The 12,575-nt window shown below is 35.8% G+C and overlaps 1 protein-coding gene across 7 annotated transcripts in view; it reads right to left on the bottom strand.

The window, feature by feature from the left end:
• SPOCK3 (SPARC (osteonectin), cwcv and kazal like domains proteoglycan 3) overlaps positions 1-12,575 on the bottom strand; it is a 529,200-nt gene that overhangs the window by 271,806 nt on the left and 244,819 nt on the right. For 4 of the 7 annotated variants that reach the window (XM_004390070.1, XM_004390071.1, XM_004390073.1 and 1 more), the window contains one exon: positions 7,677-7,791. The exons of the other annotated variants lie outside the window; for them this stretch is intronic. In XM_004390070.1, coding sequence (XP_004390127.1) covers positions 7,677-7,791 — 115 coding nt within the window. The remainder of the gene's footprint in view (positions 1-7,676; positions 7,792-12,575) is intronic. 7 annotated transcript variants of the gene reach the window in all.

Genomic DNA, 12,575 nt, shown 5'->3' with positions numbered 1-12,575 from the left:
ATCATCAGAAGGTACCATTTGTATCATTAACTCTTTAATCCTTAAAATAATATCATCGCTACTTTACACAGAAGGAAACCAAAGGACAGAGAGTTTACGTAACCTGCCCAAGATCACTCGGTAGAGTGTGGCGGGAACGTGAAAGCAGGAAGTCTGGTGGCAGACTCCCATGTTCTGAACCATCACTCTGCACTGTTGAGTTTTCCGTTGTAATCAGGTTGTAATGTGTCCTCGAAGGAGAAGCTGCAGACAATAATGTAAAACTTCTTGGGCCAATTATAAAGGGCCACACCAAAGATTTTAGACTTTAATCAACAGGTCCCTGATTTTCAATAGAGGAGGGAGTATATCAGAATGATCAGAAGGTGTGCAGTGTACTTCAAAAATACAGTCGATGTTGTGACCATATATATATATATATGTATATACAATTCTATTCTGTCCTGTAAGGTTGCTATGAGTCAGAACAGAGTCAACGGCACCTAACAACAACATATATATATACACACACACACACACACATACATACGTGTGTGTATATTTGGCACTTGACTTCTAACCTAAAGGTTGGTACCTTTCGTATATCCATATTCTGTAGAGGCTAAATAAGTATAAGGAGTATTACTTTAAACTAGTTACGGTCATTTCAGTTCAGTTTGACAAATATTTTCTGGATGTCTACTGGAACTTAAAAGAGCCCTGGTGGCACAGTGGGGAAAACGATCAACTGCCAACCGAAAGGTCAGTGTTCAAAACCACCAGGGGTTCTGCAAGAGAAAGATGTGATAGTGGGCTTCCACAGAGATTTACAGCCTTGGAAACCCTACAGGGTCGCTATGAGTCAGAATCGACTCGATAGCAATTTTTTTTTGGTTTACTATAATTTAGGCCCCATGATTGAACCTTTCCATTTTAAATACTTCAATTTTAGAGGAATGAAAGCATAAATACCATAGGCAAGCATTTAATAATCATATACAAATTTTGGATTTTCTTTTGAAATAAGGTCACAATAAACTATGTATTCCAAAAGTACATAGTTGAAATAGAAAAGTTTCACCTTCTTCTAATATCTATTTTGGATAATTAGCATTTTTAATTAGTTTTATTATTCTTTTCTTCAGTGCATTCTCAGGAGGCCAAAAACATTTCCTTATTGATTTGTTTTCATCCTTTGGTGTAAATGAAGCAGAAATTAACATGGCTAGTTTTATCCTACAACAACTTCTTCAAGTCTTATGCCAAACTGTTTTCCTTTAATATCATATCAGTAGCATCGACTGGTGCCAGAAACACTGATCTAGAAACAGTGTTAATTACCTGCAGATGCACAAGCAGCAACAGAGCATAAAACACTGGGCTTCTTGCTCACAATATTCAGAAACGACCAAAAAATCCCCAACTATAACCATCTCTACAATTCTTTTTCCAGGATAACAATATGAAAATCAGGTCATATCCAAAGCCCGGCAAGCCTATTGTACTTCTTTCCCATTTTTCATAAAACTATTTGATTTTAAGTGGGAATGACAATGGTAACAGAAAGCCAGGACAATAACACCGATGTCACGCTTGTTTGAGGTCAATTATTCACAGAAAAAGCCATTAGGAGACAAATATCCAAATATATGATTTTGAACCTGGTACATGTAGATGGTTTTCACCATGTTTTAATAGGCAATGGAGATCGAAGCTGAGCTACCTTGTCATGCTATTTTTTTAATATAATTTATTTTATTTTATTTTTTGTCATTATTGAGAATATACACAGTAGAACATGAACCAATTCAACACACAATTTCTACATGTACAATTTAGTGACACTGATTATATTCTTCGAGTTGTGCAACCATTCTCACTCTCCTTTTCTAAGCCGTTCCTCCCCATTAACATAAATTCACAGCCTCCTAAGTTTCCTATCCAATCTTTCAAGTTGCTGTTGACAATCTAACCCCATATAGGTAGATCTTAACTCTTTTATGGTTCTTGAGACAGAACGTGCCCACAACCATTTTCAGGCTCTCAAGTTTCTTGGGAGGCTATTTTCCCACTAAACCTATTTGCTGCCTTTCATTAGGGGCTCGTATAAAGGTTAAAAAATGAATGACATGTTTATTGAAGAAAATTCACGAAGGTAGAAAGCTTAGGTTTGAGGCAGTGCATCCAGGAAGTGTGATTGGGTCAAATTTTTGTCTCTTCTGGCTTTTGTACAGCTAGATAATCCTTGTAAGCATATTTATGGCTCCCTGTGTGATAGTTAGGGGGCCCTGGTGGGTTTAAGGTATGTGTGTGTGTGTCATATCTGGAAAACCAGAAGTTTCCAATGTCACCAAACAATGCCTCTGATTATCATTGGGATAATATGACACCCTACAAATAAGGGTGTCATATTTTGCATGTTTTGGGGGACAGATTTCCCCACAAAATATGTATCAAAATCCATATTTCATAACATAAATTCAGAATGACTTAATTCAGTATTCTTTCCATTATGCAAAACACATAGTATCAAAACAATTTTTTTAAAGAAGAAACTAATAGGGTCTTACAGACATTCTTTACTAGTTAAGCTAAACTACTGTTTGGTTTTGGCAAGATTTCAGTGGACACTTTTGGTTTAAGGTTTAAAGATTATCTCAGGGTAATAGTTTCAGGGGTTCATCCAGCCTCTACGGCTCCAAAAAGTGTGGAGTCCATGAGAATTTGAAAATCTCTATTCATTTCCCCCGTTTGATCAGGATTCTCCTACAAAATCTTTGATCAAAAAGTTCAGTCATGGTAGCCAGGCACCACATAGTTCTTCTGATCTCAGGGCCAAGGAGATAGTTGTTCGTGGAGGCAATTAGCTATGCATTCCATTTCCTCCTCCTATTCCTGACTCTCCTTCTTCCTCTGATACTCCAGGGGAATAGAGACCAGTTGTTATACCTTTGATGACTGCTTGGAAGCTTTAAAGACCCCAGACACTACACAATGAACTAAAAGATAAACAGAAGCACTAAACAAGGTATTAGGTCAACTAACTGTGATGTCCCATGAAACCATGACTGTAACATCCAAGCCAAGGAATGAAATTCCATGAGCTATTTGGTTGTACATACGTGGCCTCAGCAGCTATTCTTTTTGTTGTTGATGATGTTGTAAATATAACGTTTGCCAATTCAATCTTTTACAAGTGTACAACTTATTGACACCACTTACACTAATCAGTTGTGCAACCCTACCCTTAATCAATGCAATTTTTCCATCACTGTAAACCAAAACTCAGTACTCCATAAGAATAACCTTCCCTTTCCCCCTCCTAACCATCCCTGGTAACCACTAATACATTTTGCTATCTATACATTTGCCCACTCTTGTCTTTTTATGTAAGTGAGATCATACAATATTTACCCTTTTGTGATTGACTTATTTCACTCAGCACAATGTCTTCAAGCTTCATCCACACTGTAGCATGTATCAAGACTTCATTTCTCCTACAGGCTTAGTAGTTTCCATTGTATGTACGAGGCACATTTTGTTTATCTACCCCTCTGCTGATGGGCTTTTAGGATGCTTCCACCTTTTGTCTATCGTGAATAGTGCTGCAATGAACATTGTTGTACAAGTCTCTGAGTCTCTGCTTTCAAGTCTTTTGGGTATATACCTAGGGGCGGAATCGCTGGGTCATATGGTAGTTTTATTTTTAGTTTTTTGAGAAACTGCTACTGTTTTCCATAATAGCTGTAACATTTTGCATTCCTACCAGCAATGGATAAGAGTTCCAATTTCCCCACATCCTTGCCAACATTTGTTATTATTATTATTTTTTAATCTTAGCCATCCTAGTGGGAGTGAAATGGAATCTCACTGTGCTTTTGATTTGAGTTCTCTGATGGCTAATGATATTGAGCATATCTTCATGTGTTTAGTGGCCCGTTGAATGTTCTCTTTGGTGAAACGTCTATTCAAGTCCTTTTCCCATTTTTTGTTTGAGTTGTCTTTTTGTTGTTGAGTTCTCAAAGTTTTATATACATATTTTTAGTTTTTAGATTCTTATCTGATATATGGTTTCCACAGATATTCTCCTAGTTGGCAGCTTATCTTTTCACTTTTTTGTAATAAACAAAATTTTTAAATTTTTATGACATCCCATATATTTATTTTGTCTTTTGAAGTTTGTGCATTTATCATTAGATAACCCATTGTTAAAAGCTAGGCCCAACAGCCTTGCTCCTGCATTTTCTTATAAGAATTTTATGGTTTTAGTTTGCACATTTAGGTCCTTAATCCATTTTGAATTTGTTTTTATATATGGTGTGAGGCATGGATCCTGTTTCATTTTTCTGCATGTGGAAATCCAGTTTTCCCAATACCATTTATTGAAGAGGCTTTTCTTTCTCCTATTGAATGGATTTAGCATTCTGGTGAAAAATCAACAGACCATAGATGTGTGGGTTTATTTCTGGACTCTCAATTCTATTTCACTGGTCTATTGTTATACCAGTACCAGGCTGTTTTCACTACTGTAGCTGTATGACATGTTTTAAAATCAGGAAGTACACGTCCTCCTACTTTGTTATTCTCTTTCAACAGTTATTGTTATTTAAAGCAGTAAGTAGAAATTTAGCAATTATTTCAATTATTTAAAGATTGAAGCCAAGGCTATACATACTTGTTTCATAAAATCAATTGCTATGGCTTTACCCCAATCATATTTTCATATACTTCTCTACTTTGTTCAAGTAATTGCTCATTCATTCAATAAATTATTTCAAAGTATTTGTTGATTGATTCCTGTACCCTTCCCAATCCTCACGCAACAAATATACATAATGAAACCTGTGAGAATGGAAAATATTTGCGTTTTCCTTCTCTGACAGATTTCTGCCTTACACAGGTTTCAGCTTTTGCAGGTTTTACTGTATAAAGAACACAGAAAACAACTTTTACTACTTCTTAAAATTTCTTCCCTAAGTGTCCTATAAATAATAGCTGTATAATGCACTTCTCAGTGTAAATATGCACTAGCTATTATGTCAGAATCTGTGTATAAAGTGGTGATTAAGACACGCCTTGCCTCCATGAAGCTTCCAGTCAACTGAAGGAGTGATGTTGAACAAGCTATTACAAATGTGGTGAGCATTAGACGATCCTGAGGTACTGGAGAAATGGGTGTGATATCTAGTCTCAGGGACTTAGGAAGGCCTCTTTGAAAAAGTGAATTCACTCTGGAGGAAAACAACAGATTCCATTTCCTTTCTCTTCCACGAGAAAGGAAAGAAAAAATAAGTTGTTTTTTTAACTGAAAAAAAGAATTTATAATCAAAAGTAAGTAGATAACCCAAATTAAGCCCCTTTCTTTGCTTTCTCTCTGCCACTGCCAAAATACACACACACAACTTTCAGACTTAAGACACAGATTATTTAGATTACCCATCTTTGTTGATCAAACTACTTGGCAAAAGTCTCTTTCCCTAATTGTTGTGTGAATAGGCAATGTATTCTGATATCCTCAAAGCAAATAAAGCATATCAAATATTAATCATTTCAATTCCTTAGAAACTAGTTATTTATTTATTGCATGCAGTGTGTGTGGACTGTAAATGTTTAAATCGTCTCTACCAGAAATAGAGCAGGACTATTATTTACATAAAACACACTGACGTCCACCTACTAAACCCACAGCATAACTGTGGATGGTTCTCCATTCAGGATGTTTCAACTATTTATATTATGAACGATTTTGCCTATTAGTTTCTGATAAATAGTCTTTATCATGTTAAGGAAATCTCCTTTGGTCTGTACTTAAGTCTTTGTGAGATAAGAAGTTAGAGAGAGTGATACAGCCTAACTGTAGAAGGCATGGACTCTAGTGTCAGTAAATTTAAACTGCGATCCGTTCTCTGAAAGTTCCTAGCTTGGTGATCTTGAATCACTCATATACCCTCTCCTAGCTTCAATGTCGAGTGTCCAAAGCAGTGAGCGAGTCTGTGCCACGGGCATGGTATTCGCTGTGAAGACTTCAGTTGCTCTTTGACTTGAGTTTAGGGGGCCAAGAATGAAACAGCAGATGAACCTTCCTCAAAGGTGTTAATGTTAAATGTGTACATACAGGTGGAAACCTTTCGTAGGGTCTCTAGGACTTGTGAAAAAACAATTTTCCTTTTCATATGGGATGAATTGACTAAGTCTCTGCAACTTAGATGAGGGATCATACATGAGTTTATTTCACTGTTGTCCTCTTATTGATTTCTCAAATAAAATTCCTCATCCCTCATACACACACATTCAAATACTGATATTTAAAATATTTGAGGAATCACTAATAGGAATTCCAAGAAATTCAGAAGCTTTTAAGGACTGTAAGAAAATAAACAGAGCAATAAAATTCTGGACCAAAGGTTTGCTGCTTCTTTTTAATACTAACATAGAGTTCAGCATTGATTGGAAATACATTTTACATAATTCGGCTTCACCATTCTGTGCCTTCCCACAGCAGGTTGATTTTATAGAAATATTACTTTCAGCAACTTTCTTTTACTTTTACAAACTCAAACTGTTGTCTCTTTCTCCTCTCTCTCTTTCTGTCACCATACATTACTGGTACACCATGACTCTCTGTCTCAGATGAACACATTCCCAAAGCCTCTACCTTGGTTGAATTAGTCTGCCTTGGTGCTTGAAATACACCACTACAGATCTGGCATTACAGAATAAAAAATTCTCCTGATCCATGCAGCATGTATTAAAAGTCTTATGCCTATATGCTTTTATATTAATAAGGAACATCAATGAACCTCAAATATTTAAGAATATAAGAATACTTATAGTCTTATTCTTTAATGTTCTTCTCTGTCTGTTAATGTATTTGAAGAACAGAATTTAGATGCAAGTACACTTAAAGTCAAAAATCCAATTTATCTCTGAACATACCCAAAGAGCTAAAACCCCTTGCTCATTTGCTCTAAAAAGAAAACATGAATTAGGTCCACTATCCCTGAAATAAAGTCTTCCCACAAAGAGCACGCCGACTTCACTTGCTCCAACCTTTAATACTCAGCACCACACTACACACACTATTTCTAAATTACTGATAATTCTCAAAATAGCCTCTCTTATTGAAGCAGCTTTGATCATTATAAAATATATTTAAAATCTATCCTTCCCTTCTAGGAATTCTGTGTCAGCCTCTAAGAAATAAAATGCAAACACTCCGCAGGTATGACGCTGTCCTCAAGTGGTCCAGTCACAAATCTCTAATATGTGATATTTCATCTATTTTTATGAACATCAATTATTCATTTTTCTCCTTTAACTTTGTTTCTAACTCTACCCTGAGGGAAATAGGGACATCTGAGCAGGCACACACAAAATTATTTAGATGGTACCAAAATTATAATTATTCCTTGAACTTGAAAAAGCATAAGTATCCAGCTGTAACACGGCAATCTAATCTTCAAAAAAACTGCTTTATTTAATAATATATGCCTAAAATTCTACAATCCATTGTAACTATGATCGATAACAATGTTTAACCCAAGGGAATCATAACTGTATTAGCCACGCTACTGAAACTATTTCAATCAAGCTTTGGAAAAAAGCTTTAAACAGGCATTACCAAATATTTATACTCTGCAGTTATTCATGGCCAGGAGTACTGTTCAATCAGTGAGATTTAATTTAACGATGTTTACCTGTGCGGAATCCGCCGGTGACTGATGCAGACTGCAGTCTGAGAATCTTGAGCAATGCATACTTTATGGCGACTACATTTCATCTTTAAGCATGGATCTGTCGCTGGATCTAAAGCTAAAAAAAAGAAAAAATTAAAGATAATATTAAAATAGGTTTCTGTAAAATAGAGATCTATAATCTCATCAAACACAATTTGATCAAGCAGTTTACTTAGCATTTAGCTATAAATCTTCTTCACAAGGTCCTTCTTCTATGAACAGAGATTTTTGCTTAAGCCCATAAACTCAGAGTTAACGGGTAGGTGCAGTTTGATCTCATCCACTCTGTTCATATCCCTATGGTCACACACTGTTTTATTGTACATTGTCTGATCATACTCCTATGATCAAACAATATGTAATCAAAACAGAAATGTTAAGACCAAAACTCTTTGCACTGGCTACTACCCTTTAAGCATTGAAGTTGGGGTGTATTAATGCAATATTTTATGTCAGTGGAGCATTACAATCTATACTTCTGCTTTCCCTAGATAGATGCTGGTGGGATAGATAAAAAGGCTGAAACCCAAAAAGCTGTCAGTGGGCATGACTGAGTCTTTAGTTACACAATAAAAATCTAGAGCTATACTGGGGGCTGACTGAGAGATGGTAAGAGATCTGTTTTCATTAAGGTGCTTTTCCTCAACATGTAAAACACCTGCATTTCTCCAAACAAAACCTCTTTTATGGTGGCCGCCAACAAGGATGTGTGAGACTGGTTTGTGACTTTTTAAAACAGTTTTATTGGGATGTAATTAACAGATCATACAATTCACTTATATAAGGGTAAAATTCAATTGTTTTCAGTATATTCCCCATTGTGCAACTGAGACCAGCTGAGAACTAAATAGGCCTCAGGCGACAAGCTGTGTCAATAGAAAACTTCCGAGCAAACAGAGAGAACATATTGAGACCAAGGTGAGTCACCCCACCTTGTTTCCTTCTAAACTTCCTGCTTACCGTTGTTTTTCAGACAATCCGACTAAAATCAGACTTCACGCGTGCACCGTGAAACAGCAGGTGCCTTAAAGGTGAAGTCGGTCGCCATGTTTTCAGCATACGCCACCATTTTATTGGGAACACACGGATGTCAAGAGTACACGAGGAGCCATCTTGAAGGAACACGGACCTCCATCTTGAGCTACCAATTGCATGCGCAGCCTACATGCCCAACCCCTCCAACCCCTTTTGCATACTATCTCCCAGACATTTAATGAATATGTATGACTTCTCCTTTCTTGCCTAGTGTAAAACTTCCTCCAGCCCTTTGTTTGGCGAGACAGTGCTTTGACAACCATCTCCCTGTCTCCTTGCCCTCTGTAAACAACCATGCCTTGGCTCAAATCTGCATGACTCTTAGGTATTCATAACAAGAGTACAGGCGGGGAACCCACTGTGTTCCCTAACACAACCATCACCTCAATCCATTTTAGAACATTTTCATTACTTAAAATGAAACTCTGCCCATTGTCAGTCACCTGTTTCCTCCAAACCCCTTAATTCCTAGGCAACCACTAATCTGCTCTCTGTATCTATAGGTTTGCCTCTTCTGGACATTTATAGGTATGGAATCATACACTAGGTGGCCTTTTGTGACTGCCTTCTTTCACCTGACATCATGGTTTTGAAGTTCACTCACGCTGTGGTATCTATCAGTAATTCATTCTCATTTATTGCTGAATAAGGTATCTATCAGTAATTCATTCTCATTTATTGCTGAATAATGTTCCATTGTATGAATGTATCATATTTTCTTTATCCATTCATTAGTTGATGGGCCTTTGGGTTATTTCCACATTTTGCCAATTATTAATAACGCTGCTATTGGTAATAGCCCTTGGTGATAGTCGGTGACATTTTGTTGTGATTTACTTTGAGAGGCAGTTTAGAGGGGGAATTGGTACATATAAGGAAAAGGAAGTTAGCTTCACATTTGGTAACATGCCAAATTTGAGAGACATAAACCATGAAAGATGGCAACTTGAGAATAAAATTTGGGTGGATGTAGAAAATCACAGCCAGAGTGATAAGAGGAGTGTGTATTTGGAATATGCAAAAATATGTAAGTGGACTATGGGACTTCCACTGGGCATAGAATATGGATTTGAGGCAATCTTGTTTAGCTCTTAATCCTAGGTTAAGTTCAAGCTGACATCTGGAGTAAAAATCTAATTTAGCTTTATGAATTAATTAAATCACAAGCATATTTATTCAATAATATAAAGTGAATGACTTTTGACAACCTATGACGTCAATAAAATATAAATAAAAGCTATACATATGTGTATACACAAACACATTTTATTGCTTTAAAAATACAAAGTATACTTCTGAAAAACTCTTCGAGATTTCAAATAAGGATCATATCTAAAATAGAAAATACTGACACATGAAGTTGATAAAATATTAATAGCCATCTTATCCCATGATAAAATTGTCAAGATGTAAAATTCATCCATTTGAAGGCACAAATGTTGCAATTTCCTTCATGCTAAGGAAAGGTTTTTGTATGTTTGTTTGTTTATATGTAATTATTAGATCAATTATAACTTTTAGTTTCCAACTATTTTCAAAAATTAAGAAAATCTACATTATTTTATTATCTATAAACACTGAACGTATTTTCTTCACAATGCAAATACCAATTGCTAAAACATTCTCATTATATTCTCACAGTTGATATTGTCACTAACTAAAAAATAATATTTCATCCAACTATTGTACCTTAAAACTGTATTACCTCAGTTGAACAACATATAAGATAAGCATACAATAATTTAGAAGGCATTAAACTGTTTTGATAGACTGAAACTCTTAGTCTACTTTGATTTCTAATTATTAAAATCACTTTGTAAAGTTCCTGAAAAATTAAACAATTTTGCCTAATGACTAAACAATGTCATTACTAACTACCATTGTACTATGTATACATATATGTTATATACTCATTGCAAATGTCTTTAATCTAGGAGATATCATTCTGAAAAAGGAATGTTTTCATTTTCAAATAAAACACAGTAGTACAAAGAAAAGTATCATAATTAATCTAATCTAATTACACTTTGAATGTAGACTATTCATACTTTTTTTTACTTATTCCTGTTTTCTTTACCTAATACAGTTTGTTAGATAATTTTCAAAAGTTCTATGCCAACTCTTACTTTGTATCTATTTAATAAGATAAATCAGAACTCAAACATTAGTGGGCAGAGGGAATGGAATTATCTGAATATAACACATAAAAAGGAATTTAATGATAAAGTTTTGCATAAAATTCTACAGAAGTGATCGAAAAGATCTATAAAAGAGTAGCAATATTTGGCAGGAGATGGAAAATATAATCTAGGAAGTAAATGTTAAGACTCAGATACAACAGAATCTGTGCATGGGTTTAAACCGTCTGTATTTTCAAAACCTCACACGGTTGGCAGCTTAAAAACTACAAAACATCACACACTATAAATACAGATGCCTGAGATTTTATTCTAGAAATCATAACACTAACACAACCATCTTCCTCCTGGCTAGTCCACTGATTATACTCAATCCAGTGTTTTCAAGAGGACTGACATCTTGACAATCGGACATAATTCATCAACTTCCTCTGTTGCTACCCGCTTCTTTCTTTCTTTCCTTTTTACTAGCATCTTCTGTCGTATTCATGGCAACTGGTGTTGTATTCTGTATCACTGCATTTAGCTTACGCCCAAGCATCCAGTACAACTACCTCAAGAAAAATTCCAGCTAGTTCCTCTGAGCTCAGTTGGCCATGTTCATTTCTTCATCCGAATCCTTAACAACCTTTCTGATCGATGTCAACTAACAGACAACTACCCGATATTAAGTTTTATTTTGTTTTTTCAGAAAATGCAATTGAGTTTCAAACAACCTCCTTACACTTTAACCTTTGAGCTGTATTGCATTAGTGAAGTAACTCCACACTCTCACAGGGAGACCTGGTTTTCAGTTCAGAATTCCTTGCTTACAGCCATGCTAAGGTAAACTAGGAAGGAGACCAGCCAGCCTGATACAGTAACTAATGGTGACAGTGACAGCCAGCAGGGGTAGGAGAGCACAGAAAACAAATGTGAGTGTAGACAGGTGTGTCAGTAAGAAAAGATCTAATTCACAAAGAGAAGTCCCAAAGATGAGAAAGGAAACACAGGGACGCACAGTGCTGACAGCAGGTCAGGACAAGACAGCAACATTGATTGCAAGCCATATGTTGAATTCTCTGTGGACCAGAAGGACTACTATGAGTATTCATATTTAGCGCCAATGGTCTTGACAGAACAAAAAGCACAAAGTGTCGTAACTAATGTGCAAAAAGAGACATTAAAATTAGTATCCAGAACTAAAATACACTTTAATAAGGAAGTCTGGAACTCCTAATCTGCACAAGCTCATATGTGGATTTTGACAGTGTTTGCCCGCAAGGAGTGTGGATTGTAAAGGTTGTATTCCTAATGATAATAGGCTAAAGCATTCGTAAATCATGCTGCAGTTTATTTTTGGTGGAGTTGAAGGACCAACCAGTCAGCATCTGGGTCAGCAAATGCCAAAGAAAAGGTTACTCAGATACTTGACAAGTCTAACAAACTCGTCTCTCTGGATATGATTCAGATCCTTGACAAATCAGTCTAACACAAAACAGTAATCTCTATTTCACCTATTAGACTCGTCTATAAAATGATGATCTAAATAATCTCCAATACTGCATTCTGCTCTAAAGGTAGATTATTGTGCTTCAACATACATTTTTGGTGTCAGGTATCTTAAGTCATGCAACTTGCTTTCAACCAATTCAACAATTTTATTGGAAGACTGATATATAATTAGACAATGAAAATACACTAGTAA

This window comes from Trichechus manatus, unplaced genomic scaffold (assembly GCF_000243295.1).
Source record: "Trichechus manatus latirostris isolate Lorelei unplaced genomic scaffold, TriManLat1.0 scaffold00281, whole genome shotgun sequence".
Lineage (NCBI taxonomy): Eukaryota > Metazoa > Chordata > Mammalia > Sirenia > Trichechidae > Trichechus > Trichechus manatus.
Note: the sequence above shows the minus strand (reverse complement) of the source record. Positions and strands in the feature narration are given on the sequence as shown.